General features: G+C 42.6%; 1 protein-coding gene and 1 long non-coding RNA gene across 3 annotated transcripts in view; one reads left to right on the top strand and one right to left on the bottom strand.

Annotated features, from left to right (window-relative positions):
* Window positions 1-2,914, bottom strand: part of fbxl7 (F-box and leucine-rich repeat protein 7) — a 337,155-nt gene extending 334,241 nt beyond the window's left edge. The window contains exon 1 of one of the 2 annotated variants that reach the window (XM_043689677.1): window positions 2,849-2,914. Coding sequence is in view for 1 of the 2 variants with exons in the window: in XM_043689676.1 (XP_043545611.1) it covers window positions 2,182-2,218 (37 nt within the window). In the remaining variant the exon portion in view is untranslated. Of the gene's footprint in view, window positions 1-2,181; window positions 2,605-2,848 lie in introns of those variants that run through there. The other variant, XM_043689676.1, reaches the window with a different exon arrangement.
* On the top strand, window positions 2,743-5,283 carry LOC122549742. Its single transcript, XR_006311652.1, has 3 exons — window positions 2,743-2,879; window positions 5,015-5,135; window positions 5,244-5,283. It is a non-coding gene; the product is annotated as an uncharacterized LOC122549742 (long non-coding RNA).
* The last annotated feature ends 17,551 nt before the right edge of the window (window positions 5,284-22,834 follow it).

The following is a 22,834-nucleotide window of genomic DNA, read 5'->3' as shown; positions in this document are numbered from 1 at the left end:
CAATATTCTATAAATCCCACTTTAGAAATAGAACCAGTCTGACTCAAGATTGGGACAGAGACAGACTTTAACCTCAGACCTTTAATGCATTGTCTGAGCTGAGATGGCACCTATTGTTAGAAAACCTTATCTTGAGAATGCGACTTAAAAAGTAGTCTGGGATTTACATATTAAAGAACTGAAACAAGCAAACCCATTCTAAAAGATGAAAGGCTTCATCTAAATTTGTTCAATATACAGTTTCAGCTGCATGACACTAAACTATTGCTATAAACTCTGCGTCTTGCGGTCATACTTCACAACCACCTGATGAAGCAGCAGTGCTTTGAAAGCTAGTGCCTCCAAATAGGACAGTTGGACTATAACCTGGTGTTGAGATTTTTAAAATGAACAAATAATTGATTTCAAATAAGGGCAAAATACTTTGCCTGCTGGAAACCTTGAAGAAAAAAAACGGTTGGACAAACCTAGCAGGTCTGGCCAGAACTGCTGAACTTCTCCAGCATTCTCTTGTTTATTGGGCTCTTCAATATCTTCCTCTAGAAAACTGCCTCTTAAACATGCCAGGAATTTGTCCTGGTGCTAAGCTTGATAAATCAAAGGGTAGATTTTACAAACGTGTGCCCCAGTATGGGTCGTGTGTTGTGATTACTGGAAATTCAGGCATAGGAGTTTGAATGCAATGTAAGATTGTTCCTGTATTAAATTTTAATTTATGCTGAACTGTACTTGAAATCCCAATATCTGATAAACTGCTTCCATTACAAACTTTCCTTTCTGCACACATTTTCTGAATTACCTACCATGTTGAAGCAAGTTAAATTATATTTTGCCTCGCAGGGACTAAGACAGCCTTATGAAGTTTCCTTGTTCTTCCTTAATGATGTTTTAAGTCATTTTCCTGAATGTGTTATTTATGTGTTCACACTTTTTTTTTTAAGATTACTTACAGTGTGGAAACAGGCCCCTCGGCCCAACAAGTCCACACCGACCCGCCGAAGCCCACCCATTTCCCGTACATTTACCCCTTTACCTAACACTACGGGCAATTTAGCATGGCCAATTCACCTGATGTGCACATCTTTGGACTGTGGGAGGAAACCGGAGCACCCGGAGGAAACCCACACAGAAACGGGGAAAATGTGCAAACTCCACACAGTCAGTCGCCTGAGTCAGGAATTGAATCCGGGTCTCTGGCGCTGTGAGGCAGCAGTGTAAGTTTGGATATATGTATCAAAAGGATAGAGATATGCCACACAACCAAGTCCTTTTCTGGTGATAGAATCAGAGAATCATAGTACCGTGTAGCATGGAAACAGACCCTTCAATCCAACTCATCCATGCTGACCAGATATCCTAAATTAATCTAGCCCCATTTGCCATCATTTGGCCCACATCCCTCTTAATGCTTCCTATTCAACTACCCCATCCAGATAATACTAACAATTCCACTGTAAATGGCGGCAAGTGACTGCTCCTCCCTATAGAAATATTTAGCTGCTATTTAAAAGTCAACAAAACTAAATTCGGAATCTAGGATGAACTAGAGTAACCCGAATGGCTGCACAAAACATTTTAAGAAACGGAAGCAAGATTGTGCAATTCAAGTGTGACATTCAGACCTTTAAGCCTTTAGAAATATAGATTTTTTTTAAAATTGGTCCAAGCAGTTTTGAATTGTCCGAGTAACAATGTTTAGATGGACATATTTCAATTCAAATTGTGGAGAGTTGTACTAACATCAAACCCATACACTTAAAAAGTTGCGAGAACAGACATCAGCTAAGCAAATCAGTCGTCGACTCCAACAGTGTTTTAATTCATGGGTGCAAACATTTCTTCGCAGTCTCCCATTCCAAAACGGAAAAACAGCATTTATACTCAGCTGCTCCCTCCTAGTTTTGCTCCTGGTTATTTTAACTCCAACTCTGTCATTTTCGCTTCACGTTTCAGTCAAGACTGCCACTTTTGGAATCAAGCGAAGACGACGAACAGCGTTTGCCAGACACCGTCTGAATGGACTAGCCCATAAGTAATAATAAACAATAAGCAATTTTACAAAGGCATTCCCGGGAGTCCAAACAGGCAGTCGAGGGAAACTTTAAAAAACGGGGTTGGTCGCGTTTTCCGCAACACAAACTTTTGTTTTCAGTCTGTCGAGGTTCACCTCATAAAACTTACCCTCACTGCCGCACTGTTTGCCATTATTCGCTCCCATCCTCCAGGCTTCATGCTATATCATCACAGCCCACCACACCATCCCAAATTCCAGACAGATGGAAAAGAAAACAGAGCTACAGCGCAGGACGGGAATCGTTCAGCTGGCTACGCAGTTTCCAGGCTTGAGAGAGAGAGAGAGGGGGGTGGGAAAACTCAAAATTACAACGCACAGGCGCTCGGCGTGTCGTTTCTAGGGGTTTTGTTTTGTTTTGTTGTTCGAGGGGTTTGAAGTTTACACTATTGATTCGTCCACCGGCATTTAGAAGCAAAATCCAAAGCGATCCTAGGAATCCCAGCCACAAGCCAGAGCAGGTCCCGCCACTCATCAATGCAGCGGATAACGCGAATACCGCCCGGCTGTGTGAGCTCGGGCTGCAAACCTCATCCCCCCCCTTCTCCTTCTCCTTCTCCTTCTCCTGAGCAACGCCCCTTCTCCCAGAGCCGGGGCTGGGGCTGGGGCCTGCCAGTAACCTTCCCATCCCCCGCCCCATCCCGAGGCCAGGGCTCAGGGGGAAGGCGCTGCACCCCAGCCCCAGCCCCGTTCAGGAGGCATTTAGGTGTCACAACCGCGGGCATTTCATTTATCACTCTCTTTTAGTTTCACCGTGGTTTCTTTTCGGATACGTGCCTGTGGATGGTCTCCTGGCGTAACTCAGCAGGTAACTGTAGAGAGAAAGCAGAGTTGACGCTCCCAATCCAGTGACCCAGGTCGCTGTATCGTTTTTTATAGGTTAACAGAAAAAAATACAACTTCCACAGGCCAGATTGCAACTTCGTGTATTAATCAAAATGTCCTTAAGCATCCCGTTATAAAATGGTCGCTAATGGCTAAAGGACAGCAGTTCTTATTTTTATGCAGAAACTGGAAATTCGGCTCGATTTCTCCATGATAGTTGTTGCTCTGCACTGGACCCTCCTCGGGTTTTTTTTCTTTGTTCTCATTTAAATGTACTGTTGTAATAGCTTATTTAGATAAGTCGTAGTGCCGTTTCTTAAAAAAAAAGCTACATCTTAAGTGAAAAAATTAACTGATTCCACATTGGGATTAATGTTAAAACTGGGTGGAGATTTCTTTGCACGGTTTCTAGCCAGTGTCCCAAACGTACAACAGCGTGCATTGCTAACTGAAATAACAGAAACGGTAAACGACACAACTAAATATAAAATACAACATGGTACTGTTTTTAATTTTGCATTTTGTACAAAATACGATTGACAAACAACATTTTAAAAGGAATCTGGATGGGAAGAGTTTAGAGGGATACCGGCTGGTATCCTATGTTAGGATGTCTGGTCGGCATGAACGAGTTGGACTAGGAGAAAGTGAGGATTTGCAGATGCTGGAGATCAGAGTCAAGATTAGAGTGGTGCTGGAAAAGCACAGCAGGTCAGGCAGCATCCGAGGAGCAGGAATCCTGATGAAGGGCTTTTGCCCGAAACGTCGATTTTCCTGCCCCTCGGATGCTGCCTGACCTGCTGTGCTTTTCCAGTACCACTCTAATCTTGACTATGAACGAGTTGGACCCAAGGGTCTGTTTCCATGCTGTACAGCTCTCTATTATTTTTACTTTGATCAGCCTCCACCTGGTGGTAGAGGTTGGTCTGTGCAGGAAGCTGCTGCGTTCCAGCACTACTTACAGCTATGAACTTCAGCCACAAGACAACTCTCTGTAAACTTCCTAACAAAATATACAACACGCTTTTATTTGTAGTACATTGCTTAGACTAGTTCATCACAAAGTATATTCCAGTAATGGCATTTGGGTAAGACAAACCAGGGGCAGGACCTACATGGTTAATGTTATGGCCCCAGGCTGTGTTGTCCAATAGAGAGACTGGGGTGTAGGTACATATTCCTTGAAAGCAGCATCACAGGGAAACAGATTGGTAAAGAAAGCTCTTGGCTTGCTTGCTTTTATCAATCACAGCAGTGAATGTAGAAGTTGGAACAGCTGTACATTGGTAAGGCCACATTTGGAGTACAGCGTACAACTCAGGCTGCCCTGCTGTAGGAAGGATGTTATTAAACTGGAAAGGGTACAAGAAGACTTAAGGATGTTACTGAGATTGAAGAGACTGAGACAGGCTGAATAGTCTGGAATGTTTTTTCCCCTGGGGAGTGTAATTGGATGAGGGATGACGTATTAGAGATTTGTAAAATTGCAAGGGGATAGATAAGGTGAATAGTCAAGGTCTTTTTCCCCAGGATAGGGGGAGTCCAGAACTAGAGAGCACAGGTTTAAGGTGAGGAAAAGGTTTAAAAAGACACTTGAGGGGCAACTTCTTCACACAAATGGTGCATATGTGCTGATATTGTAATTTTACCCACTTCTACCAGAGCTGTCAGAGGAAGTGGTAAAAGTGGGTAAAATAAAAATGTTTAGGCAAGTACATGAATAGGAAAGGTTTAAAGGGTTATGGGCCAAACACAGGCAAATGGGACTCATTCAGTTTAGGAAACCTGGTCGCATGGACGGATTTACTGAAGGCCCTGTTTCTGTGCTGTCTGACTCAATAATTTCTGTCTTGCGGAATAACTGGAGCTCTTTTCACGCTGTTTTTATATGAGCAAGTCTCTGGCAAACTCATAAATGCTCTTACTTATAAATTTTGTACATTCTGTACAAAATCTGACAATTCAGAATAGTTTCCACTAGCAACACCAGTTCATTGTCAAACCATTGTCTACACTCTGGAAACAATTTTTGTAAGGAATAAGAATTTGGTGTCATCCTTGTTCATTTGCGCTTGCTCTTTTTGGTTTGTATCTCACCAACTAAAAATGTTCTTTCAGTTGGGCAGAACGCAAAACTTGGATCCAAGATCATTGTTAAGAATATACCATATGCATTTAAGTTGTGTTACCTAACTCCTCCAAGTTAGATGGCCATCAGTAACAGTGAAAAGATACTAAGGTAAAACATTTGACTGCAAGGTTATTCATTGAGATGTAGTTTGACTTAATGCTCCTCAACTGCACTGTTGTTTCCTCAAACAACAATTCTTCCTTATTTAATTTATAGAAACCCTACAGTTTGGAATCAGGCCATTCAGCCCATCAAGCGCACACCAACCCTCCAAAGAGCATCACATGTAGCCTGCGCATCCCTGGACACAATGGGCAAATCAGCACAGCCAATCTACCTCATCTGGACATCTTTGGACTGTGGGAGGAAACCAGAGCACGGGGAGACACAGGAAGAATGTGTAAACTCCGCAAAGACAGTCACCTGAGAGTAGAATCGCACCTAGCTCTCTGGCGCTGTGAGGCAGCTATGCTAACAGACAGATCATGGTATGTACTGATATCAAATGATAAAAGTAGAAGAAATTAGGTCCTGCAAGCAGAATTTAGGGAATTAGGAATTCATACTTGTGAATGTAGAAATAGGCCGTTAGTCCAGATAAATCCATGGCTGGAGAGACAGTGCAGGAAGGAGGTCTTTAGATTTTTGGGACATTGGAACCATTTTTGGGAGTGGAAGGACGACCAGACCCTGAACTTGAGTGGAACTAGCATCCTCACAGGGAGGTTTGCAAGTGTTATTGGGGAAGGTTTAAACTAATTTAGCAGGGTGGTGAGTTCCTGAGAGAAGGCTCAGCAGGGGGTGGTGAAGGGCAGGGAGATGCATTGTCAAAATTATGAAGTAAAGCAACTGAGTCAGAAATGCACAGACGTTACAGGACAGTTAAGCACAAGGGAGTTTTGCAGGATGGATTTTGTTTTAAAATGCTTGGAGTCTGGAAAACAAGGCACATGAACTGTGGGCTCAAATTAAACATGGTAATATGATGTTGCAATAACTGACATATGATTGGGGGAGGGGCAGGATTAGTGGTTCAATATTCCAGGATATAGGGTCTTCAGGTGAGACAAAGTAGAAGATAAAGGAGGAGGGGTTGTAATATTGATCGGAGATTCACTTTCAGCACTAAAGATGACATCTTAGAAGGCTCCTCAAATAAAGTCATATAGGTAGAACTTAACCAAAATAGAGCAATCACATTGCTGGGAGTGTGCCACTGGCTCCCTGAGAGTTTGAGAGAAATAGATGAACAAGTATGTAAGCAAATTTCAAAGAAGTGTTAAAGTAAAATGGTCTCAACTTTCCCAAAAGTAACTGGTGTAGTCATTATGTGAAAGGTTTAGAGGGAACAGAATTCTTTGAAGGCAGCATGGAGAAAGGCATGGTCCTGGACTTTAATTTTAGGTAATGAAACCAGGCAAGCAGCTTAAATATCAGTGGGGGAATTTTGCAGACTGCAATTATAACTCCATTAGATTTAAGACTTATGAGAAAGGACAAAGATGGGCCGGAAATCAAATTTCTAAACTAGGGAGAGGCCAATTTTAACAAGGTCAGATATGAGTTATCCACAGTGGACTGGAAGCAGGTAACTTTAGGTAATTCTGTGAAAGAGCAGTGGAATGTATACAGGAAGACAATAGAGAGACTACAAGGCAACATGTTCCAATAGAAATAAAGGACGAGACCAACAAATCCAGTGAACCATGGATAGCGGATTGGATAAAGAGGAACAGGGAGACTTACAGCAGGTACTGAGAGCTCAAAATAACAGAAGCTCTTGAGGAGGGGTTGTCCAACGGGGAACTTAAAAAAAGAAATTAGAAGAGCAAAAAGGGAACATTGAAGTATAATGATAGATAAAATAAAATATCAGTTATTTTGTAAGTGCTTTAAGGGTAAAAGGATAGTGAGAGAAAGAGTAGGGCCCATTAAGCACCATAGTGGTAATTTGTTCTTGATGCTAGAAGATATTGGTAAGGTTCTAAATGAATACTTTGTGTCAAAGTTCACTTGTGAAAGGGACAATGAGAGAAGGACTGTGATATACTTAAATAAATTAGCATTGACAGAGAAGAGGTTTTGAGTGGCTTGGCAGGCATAACAGTAAAGAAGTTTCCATGATTGGATGAAATGCATCCCAAGCTGTTGAGTGAGGCAAGGGAGAAAATAGCAGGGGTGCTGGCAATCACTTTAAATTCCTTTCTGCCCACAGGAGATGTGCCAGAGGACTGGAGGAGAGCTAATGTGGTATTACTATTCAAGGAAAGAGGATGGGATAAACCAGTCAGTCGTCATAATTCTGATGATTCTGGATTCCACATTGTGAATACATTGCACTGACACCGACTGCTCCTCAAGCTCTTAAACCTGGAGTTCAAGTTGCTGTGGCTGACGACACAAGCTAATAGAACTGTTACAGTACGAAAGGAAGCTGTTTCACCCTTCATGGCTGTATTGACTTTCTGGTTGATTGATTCGCTTGATGTCATTGCGCAAAATTACAGAGAACAGATGATACATTCTTTGAGTATTTCAATTGAACCTACCTTCACGACACAAAGACAACGTGTACTAGCCATTTTTTTTTCTTTTTTTTCCCAGCACCCATGTTTGGTGTACAGGTGTAAGACACAGTGAATGAACAACATGTGCATAAAACTTTATTCATGTTCCACTAGCAGGAAGAAAGGCAACACACAAGTGGCTAGTGACAAGCAGTACCCTTCTCATCAAAGAAAAATGCTGCGTGATGAAAAAGTGAAAGGGGAGGGCAGGGACTAAATGGAGATATAGTCGGAGGGGGATACTAGACTGCATGAAGAAGATTTTTCTCACGCTATATTTGCTTCTCTTATCAAATTACTTTTGTTTTGATACCTTTGCAAATGGGAGAAGTTTATCCCTATCTACATCATCTAGATCCTCATGATTTTGGCTATATTCGGGTCTTGGGAAACACCTTGGAGTTCTCACTTGGATGTACACTTCAAAACTCAGAACTGCCTTGTCATTCCTTAATTTAGTGAATAATAAAATCTATTCTGAATGAATGAACATGGAACAACTACTCAATTCCATCCATCTGTTGTCACTTCATGTAAAGATGTCAACTTAAATACTTTATCCTGACTAACAATAAAAATCTAATCATCCAAGAAATTACTAATTTCCTCACAGAGTCATAGAAATGTACAGCGCAGAAACAACCCGTCCATGCCGACCAGACATCCCAACCCAATCTAGTCCCACCTGCCAGCACCCGGCCCATATCCCTCCAATCCCTTCCTATTCACATACCCATCCAGATGCCTTTTAAATGTTGCAATTGTACTAGCCTCCACCACTTCCTCTGGCAGCTCATTCCATACATGTACCACCTTCTGCGTGAAAAAATTGCCGCTTTGGTCTCTTTTATATCTTTCCTCTCTCACCCTAAACCTATACCCTCTAGTTCTGGACTCCCTGACCCCAGGGAAAAGACTTTGTCTATTATCTTATCCATGCCCCTCATAATTTTGTAAACCTCTATAAGGTCACCCCTCAGCCTCCGACGCTCCAGGGAAAACAGCCCCAGCATGTTCAGCCTCTCTCTATAGCTCAAGTCCTCCAACCCTAGCAACATCCTTGTAAATCTTTTTTGAATCCTTTCAAGTTTCACAACATCTTTCCAATAGGAAGGAGACCAGAATTGCACGCAATATTCCAACAGTGGTCTAACCAATATCCTGTACAGCCGCAACATGACCTCCCAACTCCTGTACTCAATACTCTGACTGATAAAGGAAAGCATACCAAACGCCTTCTTCGCTATCCTATCTACCTGTGACTCCACTTTGAAGGAGCTATGAACCTGCACTCCAAGGTCTCTTTGTTCAGCAACACTCCCTAGGACCTTACCATTAAGTGTATAAGTCCCGCTAAGATTTGCTTTCCCAAAATGCAGCACCTCTCATTTATCTGAATTAAACTCCATCTGCCATTTCTCAGCCCATTGCCCCATCTGGTCCAGATCCCATTGTAATCTGAGGTAATCTTCGTCATTGTCCACTACACCTCCAATTTTGGTGTCATCTGCAAACTTACTAACTGTACCTCTTATGCTCACATCTAAATCATTTATATAAATGACAAAAAGTAGAGGACCCAGCACCGATCCTTGTGGCACTCCACTAGTCACAGGCCTCCAGTCCGAAAAGCAACCCTCCACCACAACCCTGTCTTCAACCTTTGAGCCAGTTTTGTATCCAAATGGCTAGCTTTCCCTGTATTCCATGAGATCTAACCTTGCTAACCAGTCTCCCATGGGGAACCTAGTCGAATGCCTTACTGAAGTCCACATAGATTACATCTACCGTTCATCAATCCTCTTTGTTAATAAGACATGATTTCCCATGCACAAAGCCATGTTGACTATCCCTAATCAGTACTTTCCTTTCCAAATACATGTACATCCTGTCCCTCAGAATTCCCCCCAACAACTTGCCCACCACCGAGGTCAGGCTCACTGGTCTATAGTTCCCTGGCTTGTCCTTACCACCCTTCTTAAACAGTGGCACCACGTTAGCAATCTCCAGTCTTCCGGCACCTCACCTGTGACTATCAGTGATGTAAATATCTCAGCAAGAGGCCCAGCAATCACTTCTCTAGCTTCCCACAGAGTTCTCGGGTACACCTGATCAGGTCCTGGGGATTTATCCACCTTTAATCACTTCAAGACATCCAGTGCTTCCTCCTCTGTAATATGGACATTTTTCAAGATGTCACCATCTATTTCCTTACATTTTATATCTTCCATGTCCACAGTAAATACTGATGCAAAATACTCGTTTAGTATCTTCCCCCATCTCCTGCAGCTCCACACAAAGGCCACCTTGCTGATCTTTGAGGGGCCCTTTCTCTCCCTAGTTACCTTTTTGTCCTTAATGTATTTTTAAAAACCCTTTGGATTCTCCTTAACTCTATTTGCCAAAGCTATCTCAAGTCCCCTTTTTGCCCTCCTGATTTCCCTCTTAAGTGTACTCTTTATACTCTTCTAAGGATTCACTCGATCTATCCGGTCTATATGTTACATATGCTTCCTTCTTTTTCTTAACCAAACTTTCAATTTCTTTAGTCATCCAGCATTCCCTCTACCTACCAGTCTTTCCTTTCACCCTAACGAGAATATACTTTCTTGGAGGAAGGGAAATAAAGGTGTAATTCTCAACAGTCAATCAACCCACACCTTTGCTGTGAAATCACAATTTGATTTATTTTGATGGTCCATTCTGACCATCACACTCATCCTGATTAGCTTCAGTGTTCCCGACTCACTTAGTTTTCTCGGTCTGCTTCACAGTGATCCTGACTTGCTTAAGGCTAGTATGTCTATTTCACAACAGCCTGATTCCACACTGTAGGGAATCTATAAATTAAAGATAATCCCAGCTCAATGAGAAAGAATTGTACTTTGAGGAAGCAACAATGCAGTTGAGGAGCATTAAGTCAAACTACATCGCAATGTTAAAAATCACACAACACTGGGTTAGAGTCCAACAGGTTTAATTGGAAGCACACTAGCTTTCAGAGTGTCACTCTTTCATCAGATAGTTGTCCGCAACCACCTGATGAAGGAACTGCGCTCCGAAAGCTAGTGTGCTTCCAATTAAACCTGTTGGACTCTAACCCGGTGTTGTGTGATTTTTAATTTTGTACACCTCAGTCCAACAGCGGCATCTCCAAATCATGACCACATTGCAATGAGTATCAAAACCGTGATCAGTGATATTTGGGAGAAAACTCTGCTGATTAAAGTCATACCTACCACAAAGGTCTTGATTGTTAGAGATCACTTAACTCAGACCCAAGATTTGACTTCACGAATTCTTCAGGGTAGTGTTCTGGTCTGAACAATCTCTCCAAGGCATAAAGTCAGAAAGGGAGATGTTTGATGCTAATTGCACAATATTCAGCTCCGTTCACAACTTCTCAGCTACTAAAGCAGACCATGTCCATTTGCAGGCAGACCTGCACAACATCCAGATTTGGGCTGATAAGTGTGAGGTAAGATTCACACGATACGGCAATGATTATTGCCAACAAGGTAGAATCAGGTGATTGCCCTTGTTCTTCAATGATGTTACCATTGCTGAATTCTATCAACATCAGGATGGTTACCATTGAGCAGAAACTGAAATGGTCAGACCATGTAAAAACTGTGGCTACAAGAACAGGTCAGATACTGGTAATTTTGCAATGTGTAACTTCCTGCCTCCCAATTGCCTGTCCATCAGTTACTTTACTCCACCTACCTGTATGAGTGCAGCTCCAACAACAATCAAGAAGCTTGACACCTTCTCGTTGGCATCCCATCTACCTTAACACTCAGTCCTCTGACCACTATAGCATAGTGGGAGTACTGTGTACCGTTTACACAATGTACTGTAGCAGCTCAACAGGGCTCCTTTAACAACACACAAACCCTTGAGCATTACAACCAAGAAGGGGAAAGGCAGCAGATGAATGGGAACATTCAATCTGCGGGTTCCCATCCAAGCCACACACCATCCTGACAGAACTATATTGCCATTCCTTCATCATTGATGGGTCAAAAACCTGGAATTCCCTCTCCAACAGCCTGAGGACTGTCACAGTTCAAGGAGGCAGCTCCCCACCATCTTTTGAAGGGCAACTAGGGATGGGCAACAAATTAGCCTGTGAATTATCCATTGGATTAGCCAGCAACACCTCAATCCCATGAGTGCATTTTTTTAAAAAATGATTTCTCAGAGGCAAAACTTTTGGACTGGATAATGAAACTAGTCACAGATTCAACACTTATCAAAGCAGTACAAAAAGATTCTTGGAGCAAAAGTAATACCAGGACATTGACACACTCATAGCATTGTTTCAGATTTTCTGCGATCTTTTATCTGGACACCAAGACCTGCAAGCTTCAGCTGCAATTACTAGTAATGACACGGTAGCCAGGAAACCAAAATCAAAGAAGCAGTGAAAGAAGTGTAATCATTTGCACCCATCACAAAGTTGTCCTCTGTTCAAAGCTCTTTGCAAGTCATGCAGTGGAAGGGTCACTGGGCTTGCTTCCACAAGACAATTAGTTCCAAAGGTAAAACCAAACCAATAGGATGTGCTAGATGCTGGCAGAAAAGCGGGAAATATGTCAGACCCCTGCATAAAAGAAGGCACATATTGAGATTGGTAGCAAGAGAATCCAGCATTAAGATTCAGCATAGAAGACCCTTCAACCAGTATGTGAATAGGCCTTTCACATTGTGAATTTGACACATTGGGTGGATGAAGTCAGTCAGAAACTTTTGCCACTATGAACATGATATGCCCTAAGAAAACATCCTAGCAGTCAGAATTCTGAAGGATATAATGTAGATAATTTAAATTCAATAATATAACCTACAACAGAACAATTCACCCATCCCTTGCACTTCTGCATTGATGATTAAATGCACCTGTGACATTTCTGCTTCACTTAGAGGGTGGTACGTGTATGGAATGAGCTGCCAGAGGAAGTGGTGGAGGCTGGTGCAATTGCAATATTTAAGAGGCATTTGGATGGGTATATGAATAGGAAGGGTTTGGAGGGATATGGGCCGGGTGCTGGCAGGTGGGATTAGATTCAGTCGGAATAACTGGTCGGCATGAATGGGTTGGACCGAAGGCTGTACGTCTCTATGACTCTGAAACCACAAAAATTTTTGCCAGGTAGATGAGAAAAGACCAGCAATTGGAGGACAATCGGTGTGTATGGAACTCAACAATGTGACATTTATGAAATCACTAAGGTTCCAATCGCAGCAGAACAGGTCAAGTTTAATCACAATGCATTTTTTCGTAAGTTACAACAAGACTACCCAGGCTGACTCAATGGCATAAGAAACTCCAAAGGCAATTGTTGTATTGCACCTCAGAGAATAATGTAATTCTGTGAATTAATCCTCACAGATGGCAGTGTTCATATACAAAAGAAGTTTAAGAGTGAGCTAAATGATGTGGAATGTAAAATGTAATGATATTGTCTATACATCAATACACAGACTTTGCATTTCTATTACATGCATGCTGTAGAAAAATAGCACAACTAGGGTGTGATTTTACTCAAGATGTCTAGAGCTTTCTCTAAAGAGATACCCACACCAAATTCCTATTTTATAATTGAGTCCCAAATTCACAGGAGCTAAATTCTTTTCCAAGCTGAATTTCACACGTGGGTATTGATTGGCTCACTTGGCAAGCAATCTCAAGAAATCACAACTTTCAGAACACCATTTGGAACATATTATTTCAGTCCAACAGTTAGTCAGGATCCACATCAGGAGCGTATGGTCAGAATTACTGAAATGGAGTCTATATTGGCAAGGATAAGATGATCAGTAAAGATGGTTACCTGCTTCCTGTGCATGCACAGATGATGGCAAAGACATCACCCCACATCAGAGCCCTCTAGCATCCCACCTGGCAGTCTTGTTAGTTGGTGTCCCTCCCCCCCCCTCACTGCTGAATTCTGGCCTCTAGTTGCTGCCCTCTCTGTTTACTGCTGGCGACTTCTCCCACCCCCATCGCTGCTGGCTTCTGACTACAGCCACATTCTTGCCTCTCTCCCCTCACTGCTAATCATATTCCCTGTATGACTCACCACTTTTGGGGCATACCTTTAGCTGCACCACCTTGTGCTGACATTGGCAATAGATGTGGCCTTGCAGACAGTATTCTTGTATGAGTATGTATTGCTGCTGATGATGTAGTGATGTGCAAGACAACAAGAGCAGAACTAAAATCTACATGCATGGAAGATGGCAGCTCATTGTGAAGGTCTTGTCTTCAGCACCAAGATATACCAGAAGAATGTAGGTCAGAATCAAATTTTTGTCTATCTCAGTTTGAGGGATCCATCTTCAACCAGGCAAAGTCAAAAATGTATGATACATGCCTACTCCACAAGAGAAAAGAGACCTGCAGTAATGTCTTGAACTGTTTTAATTCATACGCCAAACATACCAAACTTTCTGTGAAACTGTTATTTTTAAGAGACCCCTTAAGATGCCTCATGTAGTGCATGATCAACACATAATCAAGTCACTCAAATGAGTGTCATCAGCAGAAGCATATATCCTACAGTACTACATAGTGAGGAAAGAGACAATCTTGAATATAAATATATCTCATAAAGGGTTAGGAGTTGCATCATGCAAGATAGCAGTCCAGTTGCATTAAGTTTCATAAAATTATTCCAACATTGAATATGAAACACTGAGTGTGGTATTCAGTATCAAAACATGTCCCTGTTTGGTTAGCAGTTTGCTATGAAAACTAGCCACAAACTGTTGGCAAAACTTTCGCACAAACCACTGACAAACACACCACATAGAGTACAACAACTTTGAATCAAAGTAAAGGAATATGACTTTGATGTTAACTACAAACCTGGTCCCACATCTGATTACCTCGAATACACTGAGCAGATTCTAAATCTGAATGAGGATGCAAAATTTCGCAGGCTTGTCCCTCACCAATTATAGCCTCAAGGAGGGGAAACTCTCCCTGCTTCCTTCTCCAGAACCGACGGAACGAATTGCTGAACCATTCATCCTCCAGTAATGGATTGTGCCACTACGTAGACCACAGCTGGGAGTATAATGGGGTGAGATCCATCCAGATCAAGCACCTCTTGAATGGAGGCCACCAGAAGACAGAAGATATGTGCCCATTTGGTACTAGGTATTGAACCAGGTTAGGTGTTGGATTTGGAGCTAGGTGAGCACTTTGGTGATAGTGACCACAATTCGGTTACATTTACCTTAGCGATGGAAAGGGATAGGTATGTACTGCAAGGCAAGGATTATAGCTGGAGGAAATGCAAATATGATGTAATTAAACCAGATTTAGAATGCATAGGATGGGGAATGCAGGGGATGGGCACAATTTAAATGTGGAGCATATTGAAGGAATAGCTACTGCGGGTCCTTGATAAGTATGTACCTGTCAGGCAAGGAGGAAGTGGTAGAGCCAGGGAGCCGTGGTTTACTAAAAACGTTGAACCTCTTCTCAAGAGGACGAAGAAGGCTAGTGTGAGATGAGATGTGATGGCTCAGTTAGGGCAGTTGAGATTTACAAGTTAGCCAGGCAAGACCTAACGAGCGAGCTAAGAAGAGCCAGGAGAGGACATGAGAAGTCTTTGGCAGGTAGGATCAAGGAAAACCCTAAAGCTTTCTATAGGTATGTCAGGAATAAAAGAATGACTCGAGTAAGATTAGGGCCAGTCAAGGACATTAGTGGGAAGATGTGCATGGGGTCCGAGGAGATAGGGAAAGCGCTAAGTGAATATTTTTCATCAGTATTCACACTGGAAAAAGACAATGTTGTCGCGGACCATACTGAGATACAGGTTACTAAGATTCCAATTACAGTGATATGGCCAAGACTACTCACAATTTATTCTTGACAATCCAACCCCAAACCTCACAAAAGTGAAATCAACGGAGTCAAGATGGAGATTTCAAAAGTCCAAGACTTGACCAAGTCCATTCACCCCCTGCTTGATGCTAGACCAGACTGGGCATTGCCAAGGTTAAAACTACCAAGGCCTTCTGAGTCCAACACTATACCTTATTCCCAATTCATCAGCCCCAGCTGCATCTGCTCCTAGGAGGACCAATTACATTGTAGAACATTCCAGGTGGCCTCCTTCTTCAAAGACCGCAATTTCCCCTCTCATGTGGTCAACGATGCCCTCCAGCACATATCCTCCACTTCCCACACTTCTGCCCTTGAACCCCACCCCTCCAATTATAACAAAGACAGAATCCCCCTGGTCCTCGCCTTCCACCCCATCAACCTTCGAATACACCGCATCATCCTCTGCTGTATCCGCCACCTACAAACAGACCCCATCCCCAGAGATATATTTCCCTCCCCACCTCTAACTGCGTTTTGGAGAGACCATTCCCTCCACGACTCTCTTGTTAGGCCCATGCCACCCACCAACCAACCGTCCCCTCCCGACACCTTCCTCTGCCATTGCAAGAAGTGCAAAACCTGTGCCCACACCTCCCACCTCACCTCTGTCCAAGGCACCAAAGAATCCTTCCACATCCTGTCAGAAATTTATCTGCAGTTCCACACACATCATCTACTATATCCATTGCACCCGATATGGTCTCCTCTACATTGGGGAGACAGGACGCCAATTTGCGGATTGTTTCAGAGAACATCTCTGGGACACCTGCACCAACCAACCCCACCGCCCAATGGTTGAACACTTTAACTCCTCCTCCCACTCCACCTAGGACATGCAGATTCTGGGCCTCCTCCATCGCCAAACCCCAACGACCCCATGCCTGGAGGAAGAATGCCTCATCTTCCCCCTTCGGACTCTCCAACCACATGGGATCAATGTGGATTTAATCAGTTTCCCCATTTCCCCTCCCGCTACCTTACCCCAGTTCCAACCTTCCAAATCGGCACCACCCTCTTGAATGGTCCTACCTGTCCATCTTCCTTTCCACCCTCCTCTCCAACCTATCACTTTCAGCCCCATCTTCTTCATCTATCTATCACTTTCCCAACTACCTTCCCCCCAGCCCCACCCCCTCCCATTTATCTCCCAGCCCACTTAGCCCATAAGCCTCATTCCTGATGAAGTGCTTATGCCTGAAACATTGACTCTCCTGCTCTTCAGATGCTGCCTGACCGACTGTGCTTTTCCAGCACCACACTCTTTGAACCCGGTTCTCCAGCATCTGCAGTCCTCACTTTCTCCTTCTGAGTCCAGCAGTAGGCACAGCATCACGATGCCACAACAGCTCTTCCTCATCTATAATAAGTATAGTCTACAAACCCTTGAACCGGTGGCAATCCAGCAATATGGTCAAATGCTTTTAATCTTTCTTTATGCTCATTGAGGGAGGTGATGAATTATTGGTATCTTGCAATATACTATGGGAATAGTCGAGAAACTAAAATTTGAAAACAATAGTTCATGATTGATTAAGGTCACTTATAATCACATAATCAAAATTTTACTTGATTACAATACTGTCTGAAAGATACAAGGCACATTGGATAGTGTCAATGACCTTAATAATGTACTGTCAGTGCAAGGGATGCACATGGCACCCAATTAGGCTGCATTTCATCTACTATGAGCAAGGAGGTCCAAATGAATCTAAAATTGAAGAATAAGTGATATGTTTTTTTCATCTACATCTATTTTTCTGTGAGATCTAACCTTGCTAATCAGTCTCCCATGGGGACCCTTGTTGAACGCCTTACTGAAGACCATATAGATCACATCTACCACTCTGCCCTCATCAATCCTTTTTGTTACTTCTTCAAAAAACTCAATCAAGTTTGTTAGGCCAGGTGCTGGCAGGTGGGACTAGATTGGCTTGGGATATCTGGTCGCCATGGACGGGTTGGACCGAAGGGTCCGTTTCCATGCTGTACATCTCTATGACTCTATTCTGTGGGTTCTCAGTGGTGACACTGATGCTGCAGCAACAGTGGGAGGCTCTAGTCTCCACTGTGCAGGAGTCCCTCACAATGTTTGAGCTCTTATGGCCTCACACAACCAGAGCTGACCAACATGTTCATCCAGGACAGTGGGATATCAGCCCATCACAAGCAGAACTGACAGTGATGGGGAAGCACCATGGCACAGCACAAAAACAAAAATGAGAAAACTAGAGACAATCATGCCAGCACAGGTGATATAATGTTGGTACTTTGAGTTTTCTGTCATTCAGCTATTCTTCATTAACTTGCTGTTTTCCACCAGATGCTTCTTTGATGCTTAAGAATGAAAGGAAAGCTTTGTTATTCAGTCTTGGGCTGTAAACCACATGAATAGACTTCCTGAACAACTGAGGTCTTCAAGGAAGTGCCTTGGGGTCAGAGACTTCCTCGTCTTAGGACTACCAGGAACATGCTACCTTGTCTATTCTTCCTCATCGAGCTATGGCTCCCTATGGGCCTCCTCAGACTTGCTGGTGGGCTCTTCCTCTGATGTTTCATGGCAACATTCCATGTCCTGGCCCTCCAAGTTCATACTCTGCAGCAGACCAAGATTGTGCATATCATATATCAAGAGAATATTGCATTGCACATGAAAATTGGCTCAGGCTGCTGGAATCTCACCTCCAAAGTTTCAGCTGCTACGGCTATTTTCTCAGAATGTACCTTTTTCTGTACTTTTGTAGCATTCATTTCTGCCCATGACTTGTTGTCACATGTCACTGTCCATATTTGATCTATACACATTCAGTAAAGTGATACAGCCCTTGAAAAGTTGCAGACAATTTCCTTCTTGACTGTTCAGCAATGAATTGGTCAATTTATAGAAAGCAAGTAGGCTTCTGGCTTTGATTCTCTTTCACCTTCCTTTTTTTGAAAACTGACATCATGACACCTTTTGTTGACCTATCAACATATCACCCAGTTTTACAGAGGCATGGGAGAGAGCAGGGGTTAGAGATAGGAATTACACCTAATCCGTATAAATAAAATTCAACAGTTTTCCTTTATTAATTCATGACACTGGAACTTATCAGCATTGTGCTTGTGCCTATAACACACAATCACCAGAACAGATTTAAAAAGTAATGAGTCATGCAAAATGTGATCAAGTGAACCATTGTAATAGTTAAACACTCCTTTCACTGTGTGTGTTGCTCTGGAAGTGCTCTTCAGAATGCCTGTCACAATTTATTTGTTACACCACAGTCATCACAGGGGCACAGCTCTTGCCAGCAAGTGGCGGAAGTGTTGGAAGAATAGGGAGGATTGGAGGTGGCAACCAACACATCTGGCTAAGCCATATATGATGGCACAGTAACAATGAACATAACACCATTAAATAACAGTCCCACAGCTTACCTAATTTTTATTGCTACCATCACTGTGTCCTCTTGGCCACAATGCTAGACTAAAAGCAACTGCAAAACAACTATCCTGAACAAACTTCATCCAAAAAAAATCTTCTATCACATGCATAAATCAAGTCATCTCTTTCATGCTTTCCTTTCTTGCTTGGCTTCAATGAACCTTTGCACGCCTTCATTTCTACTCCATTCTGTGGCTTGAGAAGGCCTAGCTGTGGACCGCCTGACTTCAGCATGTGTGACAGTAGGCTGGTTGACTGGCTGACAGGCAGTAGTGGGGCACTGGCTGGGTAACAGTGGTGAGGGGATGAATGCTGACATCCTGAGAAAGGGCAGCAGATTGATGCTCCACTGTGCCACTGCCAAACCCCCTGGGCAATCCCTCAGCATTCTAGTAGCCTGCTGGAGCAATGAAGCATGAATTCCCAAGAGACCCTTCCGAAATCTTTGAAAGCCAGTATTCCCAGCCATGTCAGTAATTTGCCTGTACAGGGCAGCAAGTTTATACAAACTTCAGCCTGAGCATCCACTGCAGCCACTGGTTGATTTTGCTTGCGCGGTAATTGAAGTTGAGATGTTGGCCATTAGAGGAAGATCATGACGGAATCCCCAAGTTAGGGTTTGCTGCCACTGTCACTGTTTTCTGCTGGCCAGTGAATGCATCAAGCATTTCAGATGCACATGCTTTATCCTTTAAGCTATTCCACCAAAATTCTTAAACAAGCTCTCTGCAGAAGAACCCATTGCCAACTTCACACTCCAAAAAGCTGGCACTTGTGCTCTCCTTTCTCCCTGCTTGGAGCAAGTTGCTTATGCTTGGCTTATCACATGGTTGATCCCATTTCTATACTAGCCTGTCCAAGTACACAAAATGACAAAATCTGAATTATGTTACCCTCTTCTTCTTCAACCTTTTTCTGAACTGTTGCCTGGCAAATGCTTGCAGGAGAAAACACAGGAAGGGGAAGAAAGAAAACATTGTGAAACTATCTGCAGCTTGTGTATCAAAAATGATTATGGGATGTGAGAAGAAACACTAGGTATGGGCATAGAGTTTTCTCAGGCAAGAATACATAATGAGACTTGGCTGAGAACCCAGACAACCATTAGAGAGCTGAAACATCTGAGCTCTCGCTTGATTGTGCTGTGAAATTGAAGGTGTGTACTGTACCTTTAATAGAGAGTGAAATCTGAAAGCCAGCAAGCACCTGTCATGTGACTGACTGGTAGTCACAGAGTGTGCTGGAAAATTGAAAGATATAACATTTGACTATAACTATAAAATTGAAAGATATAACATTTGACTCAAATATGACTATTTGAGTTGTTTTTACAGTAGTTTGAATTTAACCAATCAGTTTAAATTGGAGTCATGATTCGGAGATGCCGGTGTTGGACTGGGGTGTACAAAGTTAAAAATCACATAACACCAGGTTATAGTCCAACAGGTTTAATTAGAAGCACACTAGCTTTCGGAGCGATGCTCCTTCATCAGGTGATTGTCCGAAAGCTAGTGTGCTTCCAATTAAACCTGTTGGACTATAACCTGGTGTTGTGTGATTTTTAAGTTTAAATTGGTTAAGCTACTAAAACCCAATTGAATTTGAGTGTTACTGTTTTGACAACATGAAACCAATGAGACGATCCGATGTTTGGGATATTAAAAAAAAGCACTTTGAACAGTTGGCCAGAAAGAGCACCGACTGCTATTGAATGACACACTCTCTGTCAAAGAGCCCTTTTTCATATGAAACGTCTTTGCAGCAGAAGACCGAAGATGACCCACGGAGATCTACAAACAGAGGATGATTGATACCGGAGATGACAGCCACTGTCTGCTTTTGAAAATTGAGTTGCTGTAAATTTAATAGGGGCTTAACTGGATCAGTCTATTGTTACACAGTGGGAGGTAGGTAACAAACCTTTAAGAGAAAGGAGAATTAGAGTTGTAAATAGTTGTTGATTAATGTTAATTTTAGAGTTAAAGAATAATTTTTTTTCCTTCAACTAATGGAATTTAGGTGGTTTTCTGTCACTCAAATTTTAATGGATTATAATGCGAGGTGAGCTTTTCTGTGTGTTTGGTTTAATTAGCAGAAGGGTTTAACCACCATCTCGTAACAATTGACAGCTCTGATGTGTGATCTCTATCAATTTCATAATGTGTATTCACACAGATTTAATAAGTGTCTTGTGTTTTCAGGTATTGAAAATTTAACAAGTCTGGATGATTGACACCTTTATTATGCTGAATTAGAAAGGAGTCATCTTTAAATATAGTGAATTTTATTTGGTCAAAAGTTACAATTTTTTTTTAACGCATCCATCTTCTCTGAATGGTTCTATACAGTGTTTAGTGGATGAATGAAATGAGATCTGACCATGATAAATGGGGTCATAGGTATGTTTGGAGGCATGGATGGGATATGGGAGTCTTATGTGAGAGGCATGAGGAGGTGCAAATGATATGCACAGGAGGGCCTTACAATATTTTTACAGCTGGGATGAAGTCCCACCATATTGAGACAGGCATTTTAAATAGCGCACCTCTGCAGCTGACAACCTCTGTGGCTGCATTCAAAATGTTTTGGCTATCTCTTCCTCTTCTTTTCTTCCACTAGTAGCTGGTCTGGGAAAAGTCACCAGTCTCAAAGTCAGAATCGGGATTCAACAACAGAGTTTGTTGTACAAAGAAACCGGGTAAAGAGAGATGTCCGTCAGCACGGCTGTCAGCTGCGAGCCTCCTCTCACCCTCCGAGCACATGTCACGATATTTTATACATTTCATGGTATAATGGTCCAAATATTGAGTCTTTGTTTGTACAGCATGGTTTGTTTACAGAAAACATTGTCAGTTTCAGCAGCTACGCAGAAGTCCATTGCTGCAGTAACTGTTGTAATCACTCTTCCTGAGAAGGAAGATCATTTTCCATTACTGCAAATCTAAGGTATTAACACTTGTATACAAGCAGTCTCAGGTAGTTAACCTTTATATTGAAGGTGATGGCTGGACTCAGACACTTCGGCAGGCAGTAGACATTCCTGATGTGTATTCTCTCCCCCACCCACCTTAAACTAATCATCTATGTTCTGTGTCTATTGTGCTGGTGTCCCATTGGCCTCAGGCAGTATCTATGTATGCTTTGCTGTACTTTTCCATGTAATAGCTCAGCGGCCATCTTGTGTGCTAAGTGACCAACTTAAGGCTCAGCAGCCATTTGTGTCAATGTACCCCATGTCAGTATGCCCCGTGTCAACTCCCACTTCAACATCAATTAATGTGATGGAACTTTTATTGTATTTAATCACTATCAATTTGGTTTCCATTTTTATTTCACTGGTAACTGTGACCCTTTTCCCGCTGCCGTTAAGTTATCTCTAATAAATTCAGCTATTCAATCATCTCTATGTCCTCTAAATAAATTCCAGTTGGCAATGTGTAAAACCGGGTCTTGATTTTTCTGTAACTATGTCTCAGTGATCCTTACATTGTGTGGTTTCTTTCAATGCATGTTTGGCTCTGGCTGCCCTGTTTAATTTTGGGCACTGTGTGCATTTCTGCACAAGATATCTTGACTTATTGTTAATTCAATTTCCTCACATTCTGTTTAACCATCATTTTAGACTCCAGTCTGATACTCCACTTAATGCTGGAACAGCACAGCAGGTCAGGCAGCATCCAGGGAACAGGAGATTCGACGTTTCGGGCACAGGCCCTTCTTCAGGAATGAGCAGAGAGTGTTCAGCAGGAGAAGATAAAAGGTAGGGAGGAGGGACTTGGAGGAGGGGCGTTGGAAATGTGATAGGTGGAAAGAGGTCAAGGTGAGGGTGATAGGTCGGAGTAGGATGGAGGCGGAGAGGTCAAGAAGAAGACTGCAGGTCAGGAAGGCGGTGCCGTCTCTCCCTAGTTAC

This window comes from Chiloscyllium plagiosum, chromosome 5 (genome assembly GCF_004010195.1).
Source record: "Chiloscyllium plagiosum isolate BGI_BamShark_2017 chromosome 5, ASM401019v2, whole genome shotgun sequence".
In the NCBI taxonomy this organism is placed as follows: domain Eukaryota; kingdom Metazoa; phylum Chordata; class Chondrichthyes; order Orectolobiformes; family Hemiscylliidae; genus Chiloscyllium; species Chiloscyllium plagiosum.
This window is presented reverse-complemented; position numbering and strand designations above follow the sequence as displayed.